Source organism: Phragmites australis, chromosome 8, assembly GCF_958298935.1.
Source record: "Phragmites australis chromosome 8, lpPhrAust1.1, whole genome shotgun sequence".
Taxonomy (NCBI): domain Eukaryota; kingdom Viridiplantae; phylum Streptophyta; class Magnoliopsida; order Poales; family Poaceae; genus Phragmites; species Phragmites australis.
The window spans coordinates 31,278,169-31,305,458 of record NC_084928.1 but is presented as its reverse complement, the minus strand read 5'-3'; the positions used below and the strand labels follow the sequence as shown (position 1 = coordinate 31,305,458).

Genomic DNA, 27,290 nt, shown 5'->3' with positions numbered 1-27,290 from the left:
AAGTTTATTACATCATACTCTCATACCTCCAAAGGGCTAGATGGACACATCTAAGATCCTAGGAACAACAAAATAACAAGAAGAATAACACAAAAGCCAGATTTCAAAACTATTCTAGATAGGATGGGGATTATGAAACAAGGATAAAAAAGAACAAAGAAATAGAAAGACAGCCCATGCATATCGGGTGGCTGCATCATGACAAATAGTAGGCATGCTAAGCTTAGCAAGTACACTACAGTCTGGAAGAAGAAGCTGAATCCCTAGCAAGCAGCAGCTGCACGAAATGGCAAGGTATCGCTTGATCTTCGCCCTTGTGCCCTTGCAATGCCTTCCATGGAGGATGACTTCCAGTGTCTCCGGGTTTCACTGCTTGTCTTTCCGGCTACCGTCCCGAGATCTCTTCCGGTGCTTCTTGGATCAGCTGGGCTTCGGTTGGGTAGACCAGGCATCAGGAATAGGCACACGATGCTCACCAGCCAAAGCAGGGAAACCATCGGCAGGGTTTCTGCAAATAGGAGGAAATAGCCTTGGCATTAGGATTTACCAAGCATCCAGCAGTATTCTGACAAAACCTGGTCGCCCTTGCCAACTTCCACAAGTCACTTGCTTGGTAATTAGCTGACGATTTATCGAAGTATATGCTTTAGAGAATGAACAAGAGGAAGATATGTTTGATGTCTTACCCGTGAGTACGGCAGACTCCTGCATGGTTGTGGGAGCACCAACATGCCTATCCTTCAGCACGCTCTGGCACAGTGCCATGTTCTCAGCTGCGTAGCACTGGAATGCGTAGCTGAGGCGACGGCACTCTGCCTCTAAATACTTACTCTAAATACTTGCTCTTCGTCTCTAAATCCTTTACGTACGTCTTCTTCCTCTCCCACGATTTCATGGCAGAATCCATGTTCCTCATTTGCCTGACAAATTGACGACGCAGTTCCCCTTTATATACAAGACAGATTGCCCGACTAGACTTGCAAGCAAACATGTAAAAGAAAAAATATTTTCACTTCATAAACCAGATTCTTCCCATCTGGTGACCAAACTTCTCCTAGCTAACAGTGTAACCAAGATGAATGTTTGTGCAAACATAGCCCTTTACCAAATCCTCACAAATACTAAATCGGTCAGCGATGCAAATTTAGTAGTTTTTGCGATAAATAGATAGCATCAACACGTTGAATCTCCTCCTGATGATTATCGCAGAAAATTCTTCTGTCAGGTACAGTTAACACTAGACTCCAACACGACTGAAGTTTATCAGGTATTCATATTTTCACACCTAATACTTGACTGCCATTTTGAATTGGATCGAGCGTGATTTCCAACATACAACCTTACTAAAATTCAACTCAAACCTAAGCACGATTCATCGCTATCTAGAGCGTCCCTTCATAATTGCAACCAAGCAAGACCACACAAAATTGCCGAATTTGTAGAAGAAGAAGAAAAAGTTAACATGTGCTGCAACAACATCATAAAGTTGACATACCTCCTTTTCTTCTTGCTAACGGGATCATTGCCATCCACCTCCACCTTCTCTGCCTCCAGCGTCTCCATCTCATCCTCCCTCCCAAAGTCCCCATCCGTGCTCCCGCCAGCCTCACTCCCCTTCCCCTCCCTCGCCCCACCGTCGTAAAACGTGTCGAAGAACTCCTCCACGCTAATCCTCTCCACCACCCCGCCCACCTCCGCCTCCTCCATCAGGAACCTCTCAATCTCCGACAGAGCCTCCTCCCCGGGAGGGCTCGCGCGGAAGGTCACTGACTCCGGCAACCCCGCCTCCCATCGCGCACCGGCGGCGGAGGCAGGGACGGGACGATGAGGCCGGAGACGTAGGCGGGCTCGTCATAGAAGGAGGCGAGGAGGGCGTCGAGGTCGACAAAGAGGTCAGCATCCATGGAGATGGATGGGGTCGTGGTGGTCTCAGTTGCACGGTTTTATAGCAGACTCCAGGCTCCGTCTTTTTGGGGGGGGGGGGGTTGCCACCCTACCAGATGGCGCACTCCAAAATGTCATCCACCCGGATTTTATCCCTCAAATGCCACCTGTGCTCACATTTCCGTCATGCGCCATCTCGCTCGCCGTCACGCCGCACCGAGCTCCCTTCTCTCCGCTATCGCGCCCGCGCCGTTATCGCGTGCTACCGCTTGCCGCTGTCCCACCGTGCGCGCAGACATGCTGTTGGCCCGTCCCGCGCACTGCCGTCGTGCCCTCCGTTCTCCCACCGCCTGGTGTCCCGGCCAACAGCCCGCTCGGTCGCGCTCAGGCTAGAGCACTGACGCCCATGCACGCGCCGACCCGACTGTCGCTTGGTCGTGCTCCACCACACATCCTCTCTACCGGCCCTTCCCCCGTCGAATCGCCACACCATCCTAGCTTTTGCACTGCTCGGTCGCCAGTGCGCTCGCCTCCAGCGCAGCCCGTTCGCTGCTGCCATCGCTCGGCCAAGGCCGCCGCGCCGCTCGGCTGGCTCGGTCAGCTGTCCCGCCCGTCCCTCTCTGGTGCCCAGCGCCCCCTTCTCGCGATGAGCCCCAGCCGCCCAAATCTGAGCCACCGCCAGGTTGAGCCCCGCTGTGCCCAGCCGTGTCTTCTCCCTGGTCGGCTCCCCTCCGGTGTCGTCTCCTTCCCCTACCCATCGGTGCCCATCTCCCTCCCTCTCTTCCTTCCGTCGCCTGGCTGAAGAGACAACGCGAAGTGATGGCGTTGCGCGGCGTGATAGAAATGTGGGCTCGGGTGGCATTTGAGGGATGAAATCCGGGTGGGTGGAATTTTGGAATGCGCCATCCGGTAGTGGTAAAAAAATAATTAACCCGGCTTTCAGAGGTTTTGCTTCGGGAGGAAGGCGATTGTAAGAGGGAACTGGGAAGGTTCCCAACAGCCGGGGGTTTTGGGGACATTGTTGGGGGATGGGGACTGTCGGAGGATGAACTCCTGTCGCAGGGATCCCGAGTGACCCCTTTTTAAAGATTCGGCCGGGGGGATGATCCTGAACGAGCTCGTCGGAGAAATAAATAGAAACGGAAATAAATGCAACGACTGGTGGTGGGGGATGACCGACCTAGTGCAAAAAAGGAGATAGATGCACCGGGGTTTAGACAGGTTCGGGCCACGCGGGGGCGTAACACCCTACTCCTGTGTGTGTGTGTAATATCTTTCCTTGAAGGGAATTCTTCAAGGATGTATCTGGTTACAAGGGTGTGCTGCCTACAGAGAGCTTGAGGCTCCCGTGTTCTAGCTCTGCTCGAGCTTGCTTGAGATGTTCTTGTTCTATCGTGTTGTATCCTGTATCGTCTTTTTTTTTTACTTCTTTTTTGCTTCTTCGCTTCCTCTGATCTTGAACCTCTGATCCATGTGTTCTCCATCCTTTTCTTTTATAGGCGCGCCGACCTCGACTTATCTTGAATGGGAAAGAGGGGGTGCGAGTGCCAAGGCGCCACGGAGAAAGGCGTCATCATTCCGTCTTGGTGAAGTGACAGGGGCGGTGGAAAAATACGGTGCGCATCCGACCACCCGCCACTGTGGACATCCTCTGGTGCCATTAAGAGGGCCCACCGGGCAGCCATAGAGGCGCCTGGTGCGCCCACCCTGTCTTGTTCTTCTGTCAGGGCAGGGTGGCAGGCGGAGCGCTTCGATCCTGGCAACGTTATCCCGAGGCACCCGGATGATACGGGACGGGACCCGTGCTTTTAATAGACCCACGCCCCCTTGCCAAAGCATGGCAGGGTCTGACACTAGGGCGTGGGCAGCTGAGAATGTCAGGATGTCAGGATGTCAGGCCGCGCGTGCCTATTAAATGCGGCATTGGACCTTTGACTGGCTGACACCCCGCCGATGGGACCCTTCGGGTCGTCGGGCGATCTTGCGTGAACCTTCGGGGAACCAAGTGCTCAGGGGCTGCCACGTGCAGCCCCGAGCACTCTCTCCCGAGCATTCCTGTAGGACCCTTCGGGGAACTGAGTCCTCGGGGGGCTGCCACGTGCAGCCCCGAGCACTCTATCCCGAGCACTTTGGTGAGACCTTCGGGGAACCGAGTCTTCGGGGGCTGCCACGTGCAGCCCCGAGCACTCTCTCCCGAGCACTTCGGTAGGACCTTCGGGGAACCGAGTCCTCGGGGGCTGCCACGTGCAGCCCCGAGCACTCTCTCCTGAGCACTTGGCTGTCTGGATCATCGGAGGACTACGGTACTCGGGGGCAAGTGGGAACCCTTCCGAGCACTTTCCTCCCGGTACTTGGACTCTGCAGGTCATCGGGGAACTGGGGTGCTCGGGAACCAGAGGCTGGGCCCCGAACATCTTCTCCCGGAACTTAGTTTCTTCTCATCCTGCAGGGGGGTCCTCGCGGGATGGTGACACGTGGCGGACGGTCGGCCTGGTCTCGGGACTCAGGGACCCCTGGTTCCTGATACACCGACAGGGACCACACGGGGTGGTGCTGTGGCCTGGCCAATGGGAGGAGTGGAATGCGTTAGGTCAGCTCACGGGTTTTGTTAAGGAGCTTGGGCTGGATTTGTGAGGTGGGTCTGGCGTTGATGGGCTCAAATACGCGATGCTACGGTTCAAACGTTGTTATGTGGGAATTACTTCACTAGGCCTAGATTGTGTGATTCCTAGTGATGCAATTGGATTCTTAATAGGTAGTTTTGGTTACTACTTATTTTCTTTTTTTCTTAATTTAATTAAGTGGGATTTAATCTTTAGTTATTTTTTAAAGTTTTAGATCAATCCAATAACCCAAAAAATACAAAACTTGTATCCCTTCTTTTTTATCAAGGCCCTTGAATGGATGCAGGTGGGTATCAAATTAGTAGTTTTGGGTTACTACTTTGTTTATTTGTTGTCTCAGCTTAATTAAGTGGAAGTGCATCTTTAAGATAGTGTATGGTCCTATGTACAGGGTGGTCCATATATATGAAGATGCGGGATATGCTATCAAACTTGTGTTTGGTTGAATGAACTATATCAACTCATCCATGACAGGATGATACAGATTCTAAGAATATTTTATAAATATGTTGAACCATTTTATAAGGGAAAGTTGGTCGAACAACCTTGTACAGGCTCTGTCGGCTCTCGTAATTGCATGTACTTAGTGGTAATTAGTGAGTATTAGTGAGAATTAAGAACAATCAGTTATGCATCAGTTACAATTATATGGTATTAGCCATAATTAGGTATTATTATGGATAATTAGTTATAAATAGTGACATGTTAAATTATAATTAATACTAAGTTATAATTATAAAATTATCATATTATAAAAAAATTAAGTTATAAATAGATATAGTCCTTATCTTTTTAGCAACTAAACACATTTATATGTACATCCTATACATCCAATCAAACACTCAAATGTACCATTCTATACATCGAACCAAACATATTATTTGTACCATCTCATCCAAAATCATCTCGTCCATACATGACGATCCTATTCCGTTTAACTCTATATGACCAACCAAACGCTATCTAATTCAACCGAGTGAGTTCTAAATCGATCCAATGATTAAAAAACAAAATAAAACTTGCATCCCTACCCTTGATTAAAACCAAGATTCTTCAAGTGAACACATGATGGTGTAAGCCTGGCTAAAATTAATTTTGATGGCACATGACGAAGGCTATAGGATGTAGTACTGCGAGATCAGCAATAAAGGTCTGTGGTGGGTGTTGTGGGCAAGCTTAGATTTTTGTTAGACGCATTATAGTATGGAGGCTAAGGTCATGTTTGGTTAAACTTTTACTGACTTTTGTTCCTCAGAAATAGAAAACTGAATTAAACTATTTGTTTCTGGAAATAGGTTCTGAGAAGCAAAATTTGATAAAAGCTATCGTTATTACTAAAAGCCAGAAACTAGCTTGGAGGAGCTTTTGTAGCTTCTAGGTGATGATGTTTATATATTATCCATATCAAAAGCAATTCAAAAGTAGTTTTTCAACAACAGCTTTTGAAAATAGTTTTTTTTAAAAAGTAAAAATAGTTTTTAAAAAAGCCTCGGCCTAACCAAACAGGCATTAAGACTTGTTTAGCTTTATTATAATGACAATCCTTTCCCAATTTCACTATTACTTTTCTAATCTCCTCATTTTCAATGCCCACTACCTATCCCTACTTGTACTCAGTTCCAACAATACTAACTAAAATGCAACATCGAAATTTCAAAATGAGATCTATATAGAAGAACCACATAAACTTTTTATGATTACACGAGAACAAGCTTAATTCCCACCAATATGAAAGTTTATTTTCTTGCTTGTAAGCCTAAAAAGAGAAACTTGGGCCTGCTGGTTGGCTATCGTATTTTGTCAAACTTTGTATGACTTTTTTTTTACATATGTTTGGTTTTATTACAATAATTTTGTGCATGTAAACTCCACCTATTATAGACTCATTTGTTAGCTAAACCTTAAACATCGTTGGCCGCACCTTAGGTAACAAGAATGTGACCCCTAGGATAAAGAAGAAGAAGAACGAGCTAAGGAAACTCGCAAGAAAAGTTCCAACCGAGCATCTCCATTATCTTTTTTCTTGTGTGTGTTCCTAAGAGAAGGAATTTGTCTATTTTATATTTCATTGTCTAAAAAAAAGGCGTGGAAATAAATAGAAACTATTGAATGGAAATTGAATAGAAATGTATCCCCAGGTTATTTAGAAATGGTAAGATCTTTGGCGCAAAAAAGAAATGGCAACCCATATAACGACTAGAGTGGGGGAGTTAGAGTCAAAAAGAGAATTCCTCGTTGTGTATTGTGTGGTAGTAAACTAAACATGTCCTTGATAGTATAACCATAGCAAACCCTGATCCAACCATGTTAAAGGCCAATGTTGACCCAATGTTTAGGGATGAAAACAGTTCAAAAACGATCGAAAAAGGCCTACCACTTTCAGTTTCATATTTTTGCTTGGAAAAGAAGTCGATAACGATAATACTGGAAACAAATACGATAATATCAGAAAACTAAAAATGATGTTATTGAGACGAAAACATGCCGGTATCGATTGAGAATCGATAATTCAAACCTGAAAGAACAATCTGACGTTAAGTTTTTAGCATACGCAATTCATTCTAAGTAGGAGGAAATATACTAAAATTGGCTCACGAATCCATGCCATTTGTTGCTATGTGAGACACCACAAAATCAGTATTTACTTCAGGAAACACCATTGCACAATCCTTAAACATAGTATTGCTAACATTGTGGATGTGTTTTACATATCGCTTTTCTGAATAGAACAAAATGAAGTGTAAAGGCCTAAAGGGCACCGACAGGTTACCTTCATCACAAGCAAAATTACAAAGATGACGACCCATGACAAGCAATAAACCTAGAAAGGGCATTAAACAATGCTTGAGTATATTAACAGGCTAGACAGCACAAGTTGATCGCATAAATCAGAAATATATCTAGTAATGCAAAAAGAGATGTGCAAATTACCGGCACAAGCTGATAGTTCAAATCCAATTGATCCAAGCAAAAATGGTCAGACACTCAGACTTGACAACTGACCAGTCTGGTTTTGCTATACATCCAATTGATTTGGATCCAATGTCTAATTACACACAACTGTGATTCAGTTAAACAGAACAAATTAACCTCAAGACTTGCTATACATCCGATTCCCATTTCCAGACCATTGGATTTGAATTATCAATTTATAAATGAGTTGCACTTTTTTTTTCCAAACTTCATCTCCATTAAATATGATGCAAAGGATATTATTTTTGAAAACAAATTTCACAGAAGGTCTTAGAAAGTCAGAATCCAAGTGACTTTTGGGGGTTTTTGCATTTTTCCCAAAATAGAAAAACTCAAAAATAATTAGAGGTTGTTTAAATCGTTTTCACGTAATTTTATCGTTTTCATTTTTATTTTTCATATATTATTTTAGGTTTCTAATATAAAAAAATTTGAAAACTATCTCTAAAATTCTGAGTTTTACCATTTTAGTTTCGATCACTATCAACGTTCACATTTCACACAACTTGCCGCACACCACAGTCGCATGTCACCATCCAAAACCGAAGACCATGTCCCCACTTGTCACCGACCTGCCGGCTGACGCACATGAATCCTCCCTGCAGGCGTGTACCCGAAGCGCCGTACGACACTCGCCCGCCGCCGCTCGAGGCAGGGCAGGCACCAGCCATTTCAAACGCCACGGCCCCACACTCACACCCACGCATTCCGAATCCTTGGAATCCCAAATCCAAATCGCACCCAAAAGAGGCCTTCGACCCCGTCTCGATTCAAATCAAACGAGCCTGCTGCGCCTGCGCCTCCACGACGACCACCTCCGCTCCCTCACCCGCGCTCGCCGCCGCCGGGGCGGCGATGGAAACCCTAATGGCGGACCGCGTCCACAGCAGCCTCCGCCTCTTCATGCACCGCAACGCCGTCTTCCTCTGCGAGCGCCTCTGCGCGCAGTTCCCCTCCGAGGTAGCCGCCGCCATCTCTCCCCCCCCCCCCCCCCGCTCCTCAACGAGGCTAATGCGGCTCGATTTTGGTCACCTTGTTGGTGGGAACGATTCTGTGGGGGTTAGATCGGGAGCGCGGTCGGCGTGGGGCGCCGATTTGGCCGCGGGTGCTCGCCTGCGCGGTGCGGTTTGGTGCCGTTTTATGGTTTTTTAAGCGTTTAGGCTGCATTTGGAGCTAGAACGGTGGGATCTGCGGTAGGGTTTTCGGGGAGTTAGAATCACAACGGCTTCCTCTAGCTATTACCGGAAATGGCTTGAGTTTGTAGGGAGCTGGAGTACTGTATACGATTCATCTAGGGTTTATGGAGAATTGGTCTGGAAAGGGGAATTTAACCGCCTAAAATTGGCAGCAGTTTCGCAGATAGTAGCTCTATGTAAGTTACGGTGATGCGTTAAAGTTAGTTTTTCCTTAGTTGAATCTCTGGGTAGCAATAATTGTAGCCATTCTAAGGTAACCATTGGCTTAGATCCTATTATGAGATGTCCACCCCTCTTTCCGCGATCTTATAGTTGCCCGTGCATGTGGGTTTAGGATTTTATTTTGATTTTTGCTGTAGTTTTTGAGAATTCACGTGGGATGAGGTTTGTGCAAATCTAACAGAGTAACAGTAGAATTATGTGGTGTTCAGTGGTTATTGTATATGTGTTCAATTTCTTATCAATTATTAGCTGAAAGCTGGACAGTGAGTAACCTGAATTCAATGCCAGTTTTCCTGTTATAAGACTTATTTCAGTTTTCCTCGTTTTAAGCTGGTTTACAACCAGGGTTGTATATTGCACTAAATGTTCTTGCTCTTTTTCCTGTGCACAGACTAATGTGCAGTTGCTAGCAACTTGTTACCTCCACAACAACCAGCCATATGCAGCATACCACATTCTGAAAGGTAATAGCATCTTCTCACTGTGTAGAATTGATATTTAATGGTTTGAGAGTCAAAACAATATGAACATATTGTCCATCTTTTGGACATATTTCTTTTTCCTATTTTGCGATTTTTATATTTTTATATATTTCTTTTGCTTTCAGTATGAATGCAATTTGGATGATTGATGTTTTTTTTCCTGATGTGCTATGAAGGAAAGAAGCTGCCAGAGTCCCGGTACTTGTTTGCTCTATCATGCTTCCGAATGAACCTCTTGCGTGAAGCAGAAGAAACTCTGTGTCCGGTCAATGAACCAAATGTTGAGGTATATAGCATGTTTGTAAAACGGTCTGTTTCTGAAAATATCTCATCCATTTGAGTAGTGTTGTTGTCGTTGTGTAGAGGATATTGTAGCAGTGGGGTATTGTTCAAGTGGAACTATAGCAACTGCACACTATTCATGTGGGACCTGATGGCGGTACATTAGTCACAAAATTATAAATATGAATAATTATTTTCTTACAGTATATCCCATGCATTAGATATAAGTTTTCTGAAGAGATTATTTATAGGGACGGCTCAACGTGACCCCAAAAAGACAATTTAAACATAAGGAAACCTTTCTCTAATGCATGCAATATATCTATAGGAAAACAAACCCAACTAACATGGACACTAACTATTCATATCTATAATTTCCAACTAAGGTAGTGTCGCTGGGTCCTGCATGAACAATGCACAGTTGCTGTAGTGCCATTTGAACAACACCTCATTGCTACTGTACCGTTCTAGTACTCAACGCAACAGTTGTGATGGACAAGGAGTATCACGAAATAGCTAGTTGTAAGAAAGAGAATGTGTTCTACGATGTCTTGTGGTTTCCAAAATTGAAAAACGAAAAGGGGATTTATAATGTGTTTGATGGTTTGTGAACTAAGAACTCCATAGCTGGTGCAGCGAGCACATTCTCTAGTAGCAGTAGAATAATATTGAGCATGGCTGATACATCTTGGCTGCTGAATTATCTGTACCAATTATGTTATTAAGTTCAAAGTCATATTTATGTCCACCCCCTAGGTTATTGGAAGTGTTGTTTTTTATGAGTAATGTACTAGAGTACTAGAGAAGTATTGGCATTGCAAGATAAATGCCTTGTGTGTATTTACTCTCTAGTGTAGGGGGCTTTCTGCATATGTTCATGGGGAGTTGATACATCTTGGCACTGCATTAAATGGGGAGAAAACATTTTTATTTTATTTATTTTCTGGGGCATGAGATTTACCTGAGGTTCCTCCCTAACTATTTGTAAGTGAGAAAATAAAAGCAGTCACATCTTTGTTTGCTTTTATTCCTTTTGGGTCACTTGTCACTTCTATTGTTTTCATCTTTCATGCAGGTTCCTAGTGGAGCAACGGGACACTACCTTCTTGGAGTAATTTACAGGTTCATTATTCGTGGCATAACTGAAGCTGTGTTGCAGCCTATTGTGATTTTTGGCACAGAGTTCATTGTATTTACCTCATCTGCTTGTAGGTGCACGGGCAGAATATCAGCTGCAGCTGAACAATTTACACAATCTTTAACTCTAGATCCTCTTTTATGGGCAGCATATGAAGAATTGTGTATACTAGGTTGGTTCCTTATACAGCCATAATTGAAGTTCTTTAGTAGATTCGTATTAATTTCGATATATTAGAAGTACTTGCATCAAGTGTTGTCTCACATCATAACTTTTGAAAGGTTTAGAAGTAGAGAATGGAAATACGATGCTGATTTTGCAGAATGCACCTTCCTAAATATCTTACTTGTGAATCTTGAATATGTCGTGGCGTCGTAGGTGGCTGTCTTAGTTCTAACTTAACATCTAAAAACATGGAAACTTCTGCAAAATCAGAACACTTGAGTGTCACTGCGATAAATTTCGTATACAGATATGTAATCAACCATTATGGATAGCTTTCAATGTTACCAGACTCCTTGATTTCTAGTGTGCTACATATTGCCCTTTGCCTTTCTGTAGCATTTTCACTAGGTTCAATAATCATTGCTTGCAAGGACTCGTCATTTAATGCTTCAAGTCACAAACATAAACTAAAAGTGTATCACCATCTTGTAGGCATTGCTGAAGGTGCAGATGAATGTTTTAGCGAAGCAACTGCTCTACGTCTCCAGCAGGAACACACATCCACATCAAGTCTGGAAAAGTTAAACTTTGTCAATGGGAATCGAGTTCTATCTTCCAGTGTGTCCGCAAGCCTCGAGGACAGTAGCCCCAAGCAAACCAAACAGCTTCATGCGAACAACACAGCAGAAGTACCTGCTTATCCTCATGTAAGAGCAACTGCATTGCATGTGCAGAACAGCGTATCCTCTAATGTAGCACAGTTTGACACCCCATCACCAACTGCAACACAGGTTAGTAGAACCTACTTGATTCTTCACTCTGTAAGATTTTCTGACAATGTGAATTTGAAGGATTAAATGTAACCAATAGTTGGCATAGAACCTACTTGATTCTTCTCTCTTCAAGATTTTTCTGACAATGTGAATTTGAAGGATTAAATGTAGCGAACAGTTGGCATAGAACCTACTTGATTTTTCTCTTTGTAAGATTTTCTGACGATGTGAATTTGAAGGATTAAATGTAACCAACAGTTGGCACAATCATGTTAACATGTTAAGCAGCAGCAGTGTCTTATGTTTCACATTGGTTGGCACTAGCAGTGATTATTTATGTTAGGCTGCCAGGCATTGTCCATATCTGCATGTTTGATCTATCGATTTTTTATTTTTTTTACATTTTTCTTTGAAACGGTAAGATCTGTATGTCTTGTGGGAAAGAATTATATTGAGTATTGACTATTGAAACATGTAACAGTTTGGAGTTGATAGTACATGGAGACCTCATTTTTATTTTTATTTTCTTCTTTCATCCTTTTTTTGTTGGGTCTTGATGGGTTTCATCTCTAGCCTACCCCAACTTGTTTGGGACTAAAGGCTTTGTTGTTATTATTGTTATTTAGTTTATAAATTGTCTATGAGACTATGACAGAGTTGCATTTTACTTTAACTTAATCTTGCAGAATTCTAGCCTTGTACCACCACCACTCTTTAGGAACTTCCAGGCTTATCAGAATACAATAAGTGGTGATATTCCTGCCAAACAAAAGGCTAATGCAGGGAACCAACCACTCAGAAGAAAATACTTGGATGAAGCAAGGCTAAAGAAGGTTGTGGTCCTGCCTCGTCATCAACTGAAATAACTGAATGCTGCTCTTTTGTAACTTTTGTACTTGTCTGTTGTCTTATCTTTGGAACTTCTAGGTGTTTCTCTTGATTTTTATGGCCTATGATTACATACTATTTTTAGCCTATTCTATTCCTGTAGTGTTGCACCCAACAATGGGATATCACGAACTGAAAAGATTGGTATAATCCTAAATATTTTTCTTTATCACTTTCATCTTGTAGCCACAAGTTCATCCATGATATAATACGCAATGGGAAACTGGTTATCTTAATGATCTTCCTTTTTTTATTATTCTTGTTGGAATGGCCCATATAACTTAACTTATAATCTTTGTTTTTATTGTTCTGTTAAATTTTTAAGCATGTCTCTACACCTTCCCATGTATTCCTTCTTTTGATAATATACTGTTCCCACTTCATTTTTTAAATATTTTCTTATGATGATACTAGACTTAAGAACGCTTTTCAGGTTTCTGGAAGGCTGTTTAATCAGAGTATTGATTCAGTACCTCGAAGAAGTGCAAGACTTTCTCGAGATACTACAGTAAATTCGAATTCAAATATCTCTCAGTTTGGAGGGAATGGAACCGATCACTCATCAGGTAAATTGCGAGTAAACTCGTCCACACCATCAAAATTGTGTTCAGCAGCCGTACATTCCGTGCAAGTTAGGAAAGGAAAATCATGGGCTACAGAAAATTTTGATGAAGGTGATTATCATTTCAATGTGGATGATTCATCAAATTATATAAACATAGCAAAATGTGGTTGATGTGTTATTATATACCTGTGCAATCCTGATCTATCTGTATATTTTCCTTGATGTTCTGTTCAATTTATGAGTTTAGATTAGTTATATTATGTTCTTGGTAATGTTTCGTTGTTTCTTATGCCCAGTTGCCCACATCTGTATGGTTGTTGCACTTCTGTTTGGAGATTGCAATGGTGATTCCAACTTTTACAAAACATTAGTTTTCTGTTTCACTAACAACGAAGCATGAAACTACTTACTGAATTTGTTGTCGGTCCATGGTATTGTTATAGGGATTTCTCCTAATGTTTGTTAAAAAATTATACACAGCTACTTCCTCCGTTCATTTTTATTTGACGTCCTATAATCTGTGCCTTCAAGCTTTTGAAAGTTTAATAATTAATATATTTAAAACTGTTAAGATTGGCTACATAAAATCATATTGCTAGATTTGTCTTCATAAATGCTTTCATAAAAGTATTATTTTATTATTATATAGTAATATAAGTTATAAAAAGTTGTTATCAAAGTTACGTCTCGAAGACCGCATAAAGTCAATAATGTTCAATAAAATAGAATGGATTGAGTATAATCTACCAGAAAATCATCTGCTCTCTCTTCAAGCATATTCATGTCTTTATATTCTCAGTTTATGACAGCATAGGAGCTGCAGAATTGCTTGTCTGTTTTCTTTGATGTGGCATGATAGTTTGCATGTTTCTTACAGAAAGAAAATGACCCTGAAAGTAAATAAGGTGTGCCTTCCAAATCCATATGTTTTTTTTTGTTCTATGCTAGTATAAACTTTCTCAGTCCTTTTTAAAATCATCTCCCCATTATTGTGATTAAATGCTGAAGCAATTTCTTTTCACCACAAAATCCTTTTTCAGTGACCATGATATTTAGACTCCTAAATGGACCTATAATTCACTCCTCATCTCCACCTTAGCCTTTGCTATATGTTTGTATTGTTTCCTGTGAATCTGTGATTGTACTTTCTTGGTACGATGTTTTGCATTAGGTAGCACTGTATGGATCAGCATTTTATGCTCAACCATCTTCATGAATGATGAAGTGATTTTTTCTTCTTCTGAATATTAGGAAGCAGATACAAAGTTGTCGATGAAATGTGCACAGATAATATATCAGCAACCTCATCTTCTGCAAGTATAGCTGATGGAAGATGCTTCGAGCAAGATAAAGCTGAACGAATTCTGTTGCGTGAATCCTATTTGGCAGTTGGTATCAGGGAGCTATTGGGACTTTTGCGAACACTTGGGGAAGGTTTTAGGCTTTCTTGCTTGTTTAAATGCCAGGTGAGGTATACAATGTTTGATTTACTAATGCTACCCTTGTATCCAGTGATGTTACTAAATTGATTCCATTCACTAAATGGTCAGGAAGCATTGGAAGTCTACCGAAAACTGCCAGAGCCACAATTTAATACGGGATGGGTTCTATGCCAGGTACAACCCATGCAAAGATGATTGAGAAATTCCATACATGCTTTTGAATCTTGCAACTTCAAGTCTGTATCTTAACGAGTGACTTCGGTGGCAACTTTGTTTGCTTCCTTTGAATTTGAACTTGTGAATGACTTGAGTGGACCCTATGGCCTAATGAATTCATGGCAGTCTATCTATTGTAAGTCTAAGATAATAGTTTATGTTGCCATTTGATCTGTTATTCGAGTCAATTCAGAAAAAAAAAAGACATTTGTAAACTTACAACTCAAACATCGACCTTTGATAGTGCACATGACGAATCCCTTAATGTTGTCAGATATTTGGTCCCTTAAAACATGGGCTTTACTCCATAAAAACTGTCATAATATATTTGGTATTACACATATATATGTAAAGTGTGGCCTGTACATTTATTTCTTTTGGCAAGAAAAGCTTATTTTCAATTTGGTCAACTATGCAGGTTGGTAAGGCTTATTTTGAATTGGTCGATTATTTAGAAGCTGATCATTACTTTGAGTTAGCGCATCGACTGTCGCCATGTACGCTAGAGGGAATGGACATATACTCCACTGTTCTCTATGTAAGTGAACTCCCTGCAGTTGGACTTGGCTACATTTTTACCACATTTGTCTTCAAGGTCGCTTGCTTCTTTTGCAGCATTTGAATGAGGAAATGAGACTAAGCTACCTTGCCCAAGAGCTTATCTCCATTGATCGACTATCTCCTCAAGCATGGTATGCCTTTTATCCTCTGACTATCTCCTCAAGCATGGTATGCCTTTTATCCTCTGAAAGTGAATAACCATGCAGGGCCCTTTTTTGTCCCAGTATTTCAATTTTGCTTTTTCCCCCTCCATCTTGTAATGGTAACTGTTTTCAACTTAAACATGGGCTTACAAAAACTAAAATTAAGGAGTCTGCTCTATGGGGTGATATTTTTTAGTTGGTATTGTCTTGGTTTGACCATTTTAGATGTGGGCTTGGTGCCGATGCAGTGCAAAACAGCTGGATTAGTCTAGGGAGCAATTGCAAATCTTTAGTGGGAAATGCTTTCAAGCTGGCCCTTCTTGTTACATAACATAATGTTACATTTTCTAATGTATCTGTCTGGAATGTGTAACAGGTGTGCGGTGGGGAATTGCTTTGCCTTGAGGAAAGATCATGAGACTGCTTTGAAGAATTTCCAACGTGCTGTACAGCTTGACTCAAGATTTGTATACGCTCACACTCTATGTGGCCACGAGTATGTTTTGGCTCCCATAAATATTTTTTTCTATATTTCTATTTCATACTCCAGTATCTTATAACTGGTGCAAATTTGAACTTCATCTTGAATGAGGAAATGAGACTAATCTACCTCTGTTGGACTGTAGGTATTCTGCATTGGAGGATTATGAGAATAGTATTAAGTTCTACCGATGTGCACTTCAGGTGGATGAAAGGCACTACAATGCCTGGTATGGCCTCGGGGTGGTGTATCTTCGCCAGGAAAAGTTTGAATTTGCTGAGCATCATTTCAGAAGGGCATTTCAGATAAATCCTCGCTCTTCTGTTCTTATGTGCTATCTTGGGATGGCCTTGCATGCTCTAAAGGTTGATGTCATTAATCAACAACAATAAACTAGTTTTTGGTTTCAAATTTCCCCTTCAAAATCATCTCCTGGGCAATGGTTAAATGAACCTTATTTCTGAATGCAAACTTGTCAGAGGAATGAGGATGCATTGGAAATGATGGAGAAAGCTATATTTGCCGATAAGAAGAATCCACTACCCAAGTATCAGAAGGCTTTAATCCTTCTAGGCCTTCAAAAATATCCGGAAGCTCTGGATGAGTTGGAGCGGCTGAAGGAGATTGCTCCTCATGAGAGTAGTATGTATGCACTGATGGGGAAGATCTACAAGCAACTCAATATTCTTGACAAAGCTGTTTTTTGCTTTGGCATTGCCCTGGATTTGAAACCTCCTGCTGCTGACCTTGCTGTAATTAAGGTATGGAACAATCTTATTTTCCGTATCCTGCCTGCCTCCATCCACACCTTTTTATTTTCCTCGCTGCGCTTCTATTCCAGCTTTTCTCTGGCTCTGTTCCTAGCAGTGGTCCAGTAATTATTGCTAGTTGAATTGTGACCTTATTAGTTGTCATTAGACAGAATTCATTTGTTGCCATTACTTTACTGTTCTCACTTAGTAACTGATTTACATGTTTATCTGATGTTTGGCAGTCTGCAATGGAGAAAGTACACCTTCCAGATGAACTGATGGAGGATGACCTTTAAATGCACTCTAAGCACTGTGACAAAGGAACATTTACTTGTGTCTATGATGGCCTGCTTGTGCTTCAAGAGTTCCTGGCCTGCTTGTGCTTCAAGAGTGGAACTCGGATGTTCAAGGAAGAAAGCGCTTCATGCTGATCAGAAGCTGCTCCGATTGATTCGCTCAGGGCGTTACTGACCATCCAGTTTTGTAGCTTTAGTTGTAACCTGTAATCAGAGAGTACATGCACAGCAGCTGCAGTAGTTTAGAACTGTGTACAAGTTGGCAGTGAGGCCTGTATCATCATTGTACAATTGTCAGAATGGTAAATAAATCATTATCAAATAACAGAAATTATCGAAGGCTGCGGATCCTACTGATTCAAGCAGATCGCATGTCGCGTCGACTGGCTTTTTCTGGTGTCATATCCAAAATTGAAAGCATTTCTGCGCAACTGAAGATTTGGAGAAGGCAGAAGAAAGGGTGCTTCACTGAGTCAGCCCCGTTCCACTGTAAGTGGTGAGGAGATTAAGCTATCTAGGCTTTGTGTGCAAGCGAAGTGTAACCTCCCGTTCTCTCGCTAGTAGCCTTTATGATTGCTGGCTTGCTACTTATCCGGGCATCATTAAGAAATGATTAAAAGGAGAATGTTACAGTGATGAGCAATTTCTGGAAAAGTTTTACTTTTGCATTGTGCAATGTGATATAGTTTCTTATTTACGTTGACTTGGTGATGATCTGGTAAAATCTGTTTTGGTCCCCCCGGACATGGTGGCTCATCGGGTGCACAAAACACGACGTGTCTCTACCATTTGAAGCTACATTGCAGCGAATTAATTCACATTATGAACTGAGCTGGTAGATCTTGCACCGTGTTTTTACGCAATGGTGAGTTGCATTGCATCCAGCAATCGACTGGTTTTCCTATCTTTTTTTTATGACCTCAAACTGTGAGGATACGGAGTTGCACAAGACTGAGTTTGTTTGTCATCAGTACTTGAGGTGGGTCGCTCAATTTTACCGTTTCTTTCTTTTGTAGGCATTGTGAGCGGCAGTGCTTGCCGGCCACCTCACTGTAACACATTGCCGTAATCAATATACATTGTTACACACTTACTGGCGATAGTGCTTGTGACCTCTCGAGTAACAGCGACGCTCTAAGACGACGCTTTGCAATTATTAATATTGCCCGAGATTGTTGACGCCATTTTATATGATTTCAACATGATTATGCAAGAGCATGATACGGTATGCTGCGCAGCATCACCATGCATATTGACTTTGGAAAATAAGCTTATTCATATTAGTCGGAGCAACCAACTTAACCTACCAACGCTACAAATTCACAATGCTTAAAGTGCCTTCGCTTCCCATTGACAGACGGGTCTCTTATCTTGACAGAATCTACTGGGGTGCAATAATTTGTTAGGACGACAACGATGTGGAACAGAAACCACGTCGTCTCGGCCTCCTAGATGACGAGTTTTTCGCCTGTTCTTACGTGAGATTTCCTTGTTTTTTTTTTCTAACGAGATGGCGCTTGTGGTTGGTGCATGTGCTGCGTCCCGGTCCTCTAATTTCTTTTCGTTATCTATGGCGTGCTTCACCGTACGCACTCTTGTGTTCTTGTGTTTAGAAGAAGTACGTTCTACGTATTGATGTGGTGACCATTGTATGGTCTCAATGAACATTGTGATTTCTAGTTGGATTGGTTTCAATGAACATTGTGATTTCTAGTTGGATTGGTCTCGATGAACATTTTGATTTCTAGTTGGATCGTGTACTCAACTGATCAGAGAGAATCGATTGCCTCTTTCTCATAGCAAGCGAAATCTGCTTTTTGCTGGATTGATTATGAAAAATGACTATAATAACTTAATCCAAGCTATGTTCAAATTGCATACAAAACCCTTCCGTTCCGTATTAACCGTTTCGTTCCACCATATAACCACCGACGACCTTTGAGTCCTCTTACATAAGCGATGTCAAATGTATCTTAGAGTGTGCGAACTAACCGACCATCCTTCTGTGCTAGATTTCTCTATGAGGCAAAGAAGGATGGCGATATTTCCCGACCAGTATGCATCCGACATCTGGGTTTTTCTATTTATTCACTTTGCTTATCTTTTTTCCATTGATTTGAATGCTCCTCTTTTGTGTTAGACGTTCCAGGAAGACGCTGAGTTGATCAACAAAGAAATCCCAAACTTCTTGGTGATGTATATACTCTTCGACGAGGGTGTGATGGCAGGTTCACGTAAAAAACAACAAAGATCGGCAAACTTAAGGGGTACAAGGACGTCCTCTACTATTCAACAAGAAAAGGACGAGGCCGATGAGGACGATGATTTCATGCCACCAGTGCCTCGACGTTCCAGCAGCAATACAGGAGAATGTTTAAGGAACACTGCAACAGGACGTTCACACACCACATCGATATGTCATATGACCAACAAGAAAATAGAACATGCTCCTACCGTGATTAGGGTCTAACCGTGATAGCTCAAGATGACAACAAGGACAATGATTTTATGTCACAACAGCCCCTCCCTCCGAGGCCTCCATCTCCAAAGGACACTGAGGACCCTAAAGATTATGGTGGATTTGCTTCTACCTATTCTCACAACTTCTAATCACTAACTCGACAATGACAACTATATTACCCTGATAGCATGGACTGACACAACTGGTATTTTTCACTAGTTTACGTCAGCACTTTCCACCGCCATCTTGAGATGATCTAGGTAATCAATAGTTATACACTATGCATCTTGAGATCAATGATACAAGAAGAATATTGCCACTACTACATTTTTAAATTGTATATCTTCAAATATGGCTAAGTGCTAAGGCTCCTCACAGCCTTTGAAACTACATGGTGAATTAGAAATTTTGAAATGTACATTTAAATTAGCAAATAATTTCTAATTTTATCAATAGTTTACAATTGCTAACATTAATGTGCTTATGCTCAAACAATGATATATGTTCATACTTATACTTTGACTCAGCCTTTAAACAAAAAGTGACCAAAGTTTTAAGTATAAAATGATAACACATCTATCCTGACTCTATCTTTAAATACAAAGTGACCATATAACAGAGTTTCAAACATGAAATGACAACACACCTATTTTTGTCTCTGTCAACGAACGTTACGTGACACAACCGCTCCTGGTATAAAATAACAAACAGGAAGTGTTACGTGACGCAACACTTTCTGGTACAAAATGACAACATCAAAGTACCTACAGGTATAGGCTATATTCCAACACCTCATGTGCAGAATACACCTAATATTCTGTATATGAGGTGCTGAATATAACAGAGTCCGTATTTTTTCGATGTACGGTGTACCGAAAGTTGAATAATAGAGCAAACAATGTACGCAGGCAGATAATCCTCTGGAACTGCAAGCATCAAAACACAGGTTATGGTCACAGTTTAAAAAACCGATGGTAACCACCCAAAAATCGTGATAACCGACCTTCTCGATCGGGTCCGGTTTCAGAAACCGAACGGTGACCGAATTTGAATTCAAAAAATTCAAAAAAATAAAAAAAATTCAAAAAATTCTTTAAAAAATTAGACACAATTCTAAGACCTTCTGTGAAAAAAAAATTCAAAAATAATATCGTTTGCATCATATTCTATAGGGAGGAAGTTTAAAAAAAATAAAAAAAATTGAAACGTGCGGCTCAGTTATTAACTCATGTTAAGAAAAATTTAACATGCAAACACATATTTTTCTTGTGTAAAACGTGTTTTAAGAGAATTTTTAAAATTGATTTCACTTTATTTAGAGTTTTATTAATTTCTCTATAATTTTTACAAAGTTCACAAGCATAAAGTGAATATGTTAAGAAACAGCACTGTAATTAACTTTTTCATGTCTACTATTATTTTTCCTACATAAATCATAGTATAAATAAGCTAATGAAAGTGGTTTTACTAATTTTTGAGGTGTGATTAGTCAGTTATGAATTAATCTAGTCGCAACATATTTATACAATTATGCATGTTACAATAACTAATTCATGAGTTCATGTATTTTTAAAAGACATAGGATCATAGAGTAAACTGTGTATTTAACTTGGTTTAACAAATACAATTTCTCACAGAAAATTTTTAACTTTTTTGTAAGTATAAATATTTTTATCATGTAGATCATGTTAAAAAAAACCAACAAAATTTGTTTCACTTGATTTGAAATTCAGATAAATTAGTTATTGATTTTACAAGATTAAAATAATTTTTGGGTTTTTTTAACTTCACTAAAAATCAAGAAAACCACTCGATAAATCGAGCGGTTACCGACGATGCGAAAAATTCGAAAAAATCGCTCAATTTTTTTCTAAATTTTAAATTTTACCAAATAAATTTTATCTGATTTTTTTTAAATTTTTAACCGGTTACCGTAGTAACAGTGAATTTTCGGTTACCGCCGAAGCTCGGTAACCGAGCTCCGATTGATAAGGTGAACCTTGGTTATAGCCCATCAGAACAAAAACATCCTTACACCGTTCTTACAGAACCTTAAATCCGTGAACATATTGTTCTGGCACCAACAGAATCAATAGCCGACACTCAGCAGACGTTTAATCCTGCATGTTTTTCCTGGTTCAGTTAGTACTAAGGCACAGAATCACAATACAGACCCAGATTCCAAGGTGCGGCCACAAAGTTTTGAGACTGTTTTGACAATAAATGTTGAATAGCAATGCACCGGGCAACAGTTACATACAATGAATTTACCTGTCTCCATGTTCTGAGAACTCAAATACTGGGAACAAGCTACATGCTACAAATGGTACCCTTTATGACGGTTAAATAGGAAAGAAACCATGAACATGTTGAGCATCATACTATTAACATCCTAAACTACAGGCTCGGTAATTTAGCTTTTGCTACATATCACAGCCGAATACAGAACTAGGTCAACTAAAAAACTTAATTAATACAGGAGAGATCTAGCCTGGAAGGAGTCCAGAAGCATTAGAATCAGCAAGGAACTAATTTTTGTTGAAGATCAGGGCGAGAACTTCTAAGCTCAAGTCACAATCATATAATCACACCCACAAGACGAATCTGCAAGAGAGACAGAAGTTGGTTAGGCGTGTGCTAAGCAGGAAACAAGTTCTGAGTTCAGAGCTAGTTACACAAGATTAAATTCAAGTGAAATGGTGTTCATAAATTAAGGCTTGACACAGCAAGCAGCACAAGAAAACTCAAGCATTCAACACAAAAGAGTAAATCAGAACATAAAATCCTTTGCAATTTGCTAGTCCACACATGTGGTTTATACTTTATAGTGGTTTCATAGCGAACCATAGCTTTCAGATTTATGACTCATGAACAAACAAGAGAGAACAGTATACAAGCTCTGATGCACACCAAACTATCCACATATGTGGTTTATAGTTTTACTAAAATCATCAATAATGAATCTTAACATTGACCACACACATGTATCTCCATTTTAGATTCCATTCTTATAGATGATAGCTTCAGAATAAAACAACATAGAATTTGCAGTGTATCATTGGAAAACAAGGGCATACATGTATTATTGTGCTTCACTGTGAAGAGCATCATTATTTTGATTGCTCAAACGGTGCACGCACAAATAGCTGCCCATGGAGAGTGACGACTGCGGAGGTTTGGTGAGGATCAATTCGGGAAGGCAAACTAATGACCTGTAAAGGATGCGCCATTTTCAGTACCAACTAGTCTAAACTTAAAAAAGGAAAACTACTATCAGGATACAATTCAAATGGTTAACAGACCTTCTTGAACGGAGTGACACCCCATGGATTATCTAGTTGCTCAGGCTCTCCAGTAACTATCAAACGACCAGCAGGATCAGACTGAACATGTACCTGCCCCAAAAGATGCATCAAGAAATATCTATAAGCAACTTTTGCAGCATGTGTGGGAAAATCATGACAAGGACAAATAACCAACCAGTAAAAAAGATTGCATTTACTTACCTCTTCCCGCAGAAGGCCAGGAACCAATGCATAGACTTCATAGCAATCCTTCTGCAAGAAAATAAGAAAATCTCTTACACAAAATGCCCACAGGAGATCACAGTTTCACTGATTTCTGGCTATTACCGTGATAACCAGAAGACCTAACAGATCTATACATTTCATAAAGGTTCAGTGGTTCACTAGAACATTTTTTAATGCTTCAGAAATTTTCCAAGGAGTTCATGAAACTAAGAACTATGGGGAAACAGCAAAAACATACCAAACAACATAGAGCAATAAGATTTAACAAGTGATAAAAAATGAGATACAGATACTCACGGTTCTCCTAACATTTATCTTCACCCAATCAGCAGGAGGGCCCATGTCAGTAACCATCGAGTCATTTCTGCCAGATACCAACAATTTATCCAATTACATCAATGGATGTCCAAGGAGCAAGGATGAAAGAGGGCATTACTCTACTGCCATGTCAAGCCTAAATAGTTATTTAGCTGGAGATTAGGCCCTATAAGGCTATTATGCTAGGCGAAACAACAGAGCGATCTTTCTTACTGATTTTCAACAACCGAAAGAAAAAAAAATGCAAGATTTGCGTGAAGATTATACAGAGAAATGCAAAAGGGATTTACTGTAGCTTATCAGATTTATATGGCACCACCCTGTCGTCATCCAAGGTTGGTGTCCTTTTCCTCTTGGCAGAACCTACACAAATCCAATGATTAGTAAATAATGGTTCTAATGGATGTCTAATAAATAATAATCCAGAAAAGGTACCACTGCTTTTAGGAATTTTATCCTTCTTTATGACAATAGCACCTTTATCCTGGGAAAAATAAAAAATGGTTATTATACAACAAATGCAGATCGTTAACGAGCCTTGACTTAAAAGCAACAAATACCTTAATAAGTGGATCAGCAATTTCACCATTGCCTAGGAGACGCTGAGAATGCCAGCCTTGCATAGCACGAGTCGCAGATTCTCTTCTGGCTCTTCCAGAGCCTGATGCGTGGCTTCCACCCACCTGTGGAAAGATACAACCTCAACTTCCAGGCTCCTTCCAAATCTCAAAAGCAACATATCCTTCTCATATTTAAGCATAACACAAGCATCCAGTTAGCAGTTAGGAGTTCATGGAATGATCACGGTTTTAGATGCAAAATGAATTTCATTGCATTTGAAACTAGTTTGCGTTAAATTGTTTACAAACAGGACTAATTTCTATTTGAGTTCCATATAAAACAACTGATGCAAGCTTGCATAAAACTGCACCTGATTTTCAGAAGCAATTCGTTCTGTTAAAGTGGATGCAGCTACTTGGAATTCTCCTGTTGCAATTTTGTGTTTCTCATATTCAAGGAGTGCCTGCAGGAGAGAACAAAAAAAAATGTCTGTAAGAAACCAGGGAGGGGGGGATCAACGCCCGTTAAAGAATGCGACCACTCTCACAAAAGTAGCATTACACTTTACAAATATATTGTACTTTCAGTTCCTCCCCTGCTGAGACCAGGGGTCTCTTCTGCAGCTCTGCTATTTAACGGAGAAACCTACATGGACAAACTAGCAGAAGATGTTTGCATCTCGCCCAAAGTTCCTACCACTAGAATAGAAATCCACAATGTAGCCTTAAATTTGATCCACTCTGTGCCGGTTAAGGAGACTGAGTTTAGGACATAGTCCTATGTTGACAGCTTGGTAATACTTCCAAAGAACGACATTTATTTGAGCTGGCTAGACTCATTTGACACAATCATGCAGAATATGCTTAAATGGAAGGTTTTTGATTCAACCAATTACCATGGCAGTTACTGGGCATGGCAGAGCTCAACAAGAAGAGTGCTGCAACTAGAGAACTATAAAGGCTGACCAGGTAATCCCAGGTACTGGGAATGTAAAATTACCTTCTCATAGAAGTTACGGAAGGTCCATGAAACAGTTGTGCATGTCCTGCATTAAACATGTCGGTAACATCATCAGAGAGAGTACAGAAAGAAGAGCTTATGTCAACTATGCCCAGTTTATGTCATCATAAAATTACAGATGAGAATCATCAAATGAAAACCCTGAATGGAATGATTGCATACTATTAAAATCATACTTTGGAGGTTTGAACGACTCCCCCACTTGACGCCACAGTTTGCACGATGTCACCTATTGATTGTTGATGCAACTAGTCAACAAGCATACAATGCAAATTTCATAAATACACATATATACAACAATGTTACACAATCAAAACCACTCCCCAAGAAACAGGGGCAAAAATAATCATAGCCACAAATCAACAGATACATATTTTATAGTCACACAAATAAATAAGAATGGATTAAATATCACATTTTGTGGGCAAAAATAAAACTATGTCTCATCCATTCAGTAGAGAATAGCAGCATGGACAATTTTTCCACTTAAGGAACCCAGTATTTGCTAGTTTATGTCTATATACCCCGTGGTTACATTTCAATATTAAAAATTATGATCAGTATAGTTGTTTTCTCTGCAAATGGTGGTTTCTCAAATAGAAATGTCGGTCAGGATGCTTATTAAGGTTACGCTTTTTTTTTTTTTTGCCCTGCAATGATTTTTACCATTGCTTTTGCTATATACTATTCTTTGTGTCAACTTACTGTACACAAAACAGTGCCAGACAGGGTAATGGGAGGGATGGTGTATCTCTGACCGCCTGAGGCAACCAGGAGCACCTAGCGCTGCATAGGCAGGCTACGCGACTGCCTTTTAGAACAGCGAATAGAAGATTTGAAAATGGATACAGGATGTTACCAACAAGGTGAACAGGTTAAACATACTCCACACCAAAACAAGATAACAGAATGATCAGTAAATCTGATTGTTGTGTGTATGACTCTGGAAGAGAAAAGAGTGAAATCAGATAAATAACAGTGGCTGAGTCCTTGCGTATGATACGTAAAATTAAGACGATCTGATGGTCAAATAAAACATGTAAACAAAATTTTAAGTCCTACTTTCTATAGAGGTACGAAGTAAAATGAGAATGATATGCTAAGTGTTCGCACAGGAAAGCAAAGGCATATCGGGTGAGAAAATTACTTGGGATTCAAGTCTAGTTAGAAGCTCGTTGCTAGAGACATTTCCAGACATAATTACTAGCAGAGCAAAAATGCTGATGACTGAGTAAGTGCAATGCAAAATAGAACATCTCAACCATTCCCATATGAATCAAATCATTTGTGTTTTCTTCAATGACACAAAGAGGCATAAATTAAACATACTGTTGTGCAACAAATGCCCAGTAAATCTAACAGGAATTACATGAGGCCCACATATTTTCACCAAGGCATAAACATGAGTACCTGATCATAGCCACCTAATCCAGTTACTTGTCTCCACAACCTGCAAAATGATAACAAAAATGCAATTAATACAATCAGCATAGTCAAAAGACAATGAGTAATACAACAAAATAAGAAAAAGAAGCTTTTTTGGTGCTTACTTGAGGCAATTCAGCCCTTCACCGTAAAATTTTGGGGGCTTGAACTCCATCATCTTTTCCCTGTAGAACAGCTCGAGCTCCTTCATGAAAGCAGCCTGCTCGTCCTCCGTCCCTGAGTCATCACCGCCACTGGTGTAATCGAACATGAAGGAGTTGTTTGAGATCTTGGACGGTGCCAGGTCCTCCTCAGCCGGCACCAACACAAGCTGGTTCTCGGCAGGCTGATTCTGACCATCCACGCCCTTGTTATCGCCATCGCTACCGCCTCCCTCCTCCGGCGAGCCGCCCTTCTCACCTTCCACCTTCGCGCGCCCATCCCCGTTCTCCAATTTCTCAGCCTCACCAGCCAAATCCACCGCCGCGTCACCATTCCGCTCCTCCCCGGACCCCTCCGCGCCAGCTCCTTCAGCGTTCGCCGAACCCTTCACGGAATCAACGGTGCCGGCGGCCTCGGTCGGGCCTCCCTCACCTATGACGGATTTATCCTCCTCCACCGCCATGGCCTCGTCCACGGGGACATCAGCGGGTGGCTGCGCCTCGCCTTCCACCTGCGGCGACGCCTCGCCCCCACCTTCCTCTTGCGGCATCCCTGGTCCCAGCGGTGGCAAGGGCGAGGAGGGCGTCGGGCGAGGTGGGACGGGCAAACCCTAGCCGGAGATGGGGGAGACGACGAGAGGAGGCGAGGGAGAGAGGGGGCAAACCCTAGCCGGAGAGGTCGGGAGGAACGGTGGGGAAATGGTTTGAACTGAAACCGGGTTAGGGGGAGC

General features: G+C 41.2%; 2 protein-coding genes and 1 pseudogene across 3 annotated transcripts; 1 reads left to right on the top strand and 2 right to left on the bottom strand.

The window, feature by feature from the left end:
* Nucleotides 1–263: 263 nt before the first annotated feature.
* LOC133925959 (bZIP transcription factor 50-like) lies at nucleotides 264–1,904 on the bottom strand (annotated as a pseudogene).
* A 6,196-nt stretch (nucleotides 1,905–8,100) lies between these two features.
* On the top strand, nucleotides 8,101–17,420 carry LOC133927045 (cell division cycle protein 27 homolog B-like). Of its 2 annotated transcripts, none has more exons than XM_062373299.1 (16): nucleotides 8,101–8,441; nucleotides 9,291–9,363; nucleotides 9,558–9,667; nucleotides 10,739–10,785; nucleotides 10,876–10,973; nucleotides 11,459–11,757; nucleotides 12,426–12,572; nucleotides 13,061–13,193; nucleotides 14,444–14,658; nucleotides 14,743–14,808; nucleotides 15,269–15,388; nucleotides 15,466–15,542; nucleotides 15,931–16,050; nucleotides 16,181–16,400; nucleotides 16,515–16,796; nucleotides 17,030–17,420. In XM_062373299.1, the coding sequence occupies exons 1-16, from the start codon at nucleotides 8,337–8,339 to the stop codon at nucleotides 17,081–17,083; spliced, it is 2,166 nt and encodes a 721-aa protein (XP_062229283.1). In that variant the 5' UTR covers nucleotides 8,101–8,336; the 3' UTR covers nucleotides 17,084–17,420. The 2 variants fall into 2 exon arrangements, with proteins under 2 accessions (XP_062229283.1, XP_062229282.1); XM_062373298.1 differs by having other exon boundaries at nucleotides 13,061–13,301.
* Nucleotides 17,421–21,744: 4,324 nt separating this feature from the next.
* On the bottom strand, nucleotides 21,745–27,290 carry LOC133927044 (AT-rich interactive domain-containing protein 6-like). Its single transcript, XM_062373296.1, has 13 exons — nucleotides 26,524–27,290; nucleotides 26,384–26,423; nucleotides 25,150–25,202; nucleotides 24,953–24,998; nucleotides 24,324–24,416; nucleotides 23,953–24,075; nucleotides 23,828–23,876; nucleotides 23,683–23,755; nucleotides 23,372–23,438; nucleotides 23,051–23,101; nucleotides 22,847–22,939; nucleotides 22,622–22,756; nucleotides 21,745–22,148 (listed from the first exon to the last, which is right to left on the bottom strand). Exons 1-12 carry the CDS (start codon nucleotides 27,108–27,110, stop codon nucleotides 22,655–22,657), a joined length of 1,377 nt encoding a protein of 458 aa, XP_062229280.1. The 5' UTR covers nucleotides 27,111–27,290; the 3' UTR covers nucleotides 21,745–22,148; nucleotides 22,622–22,654.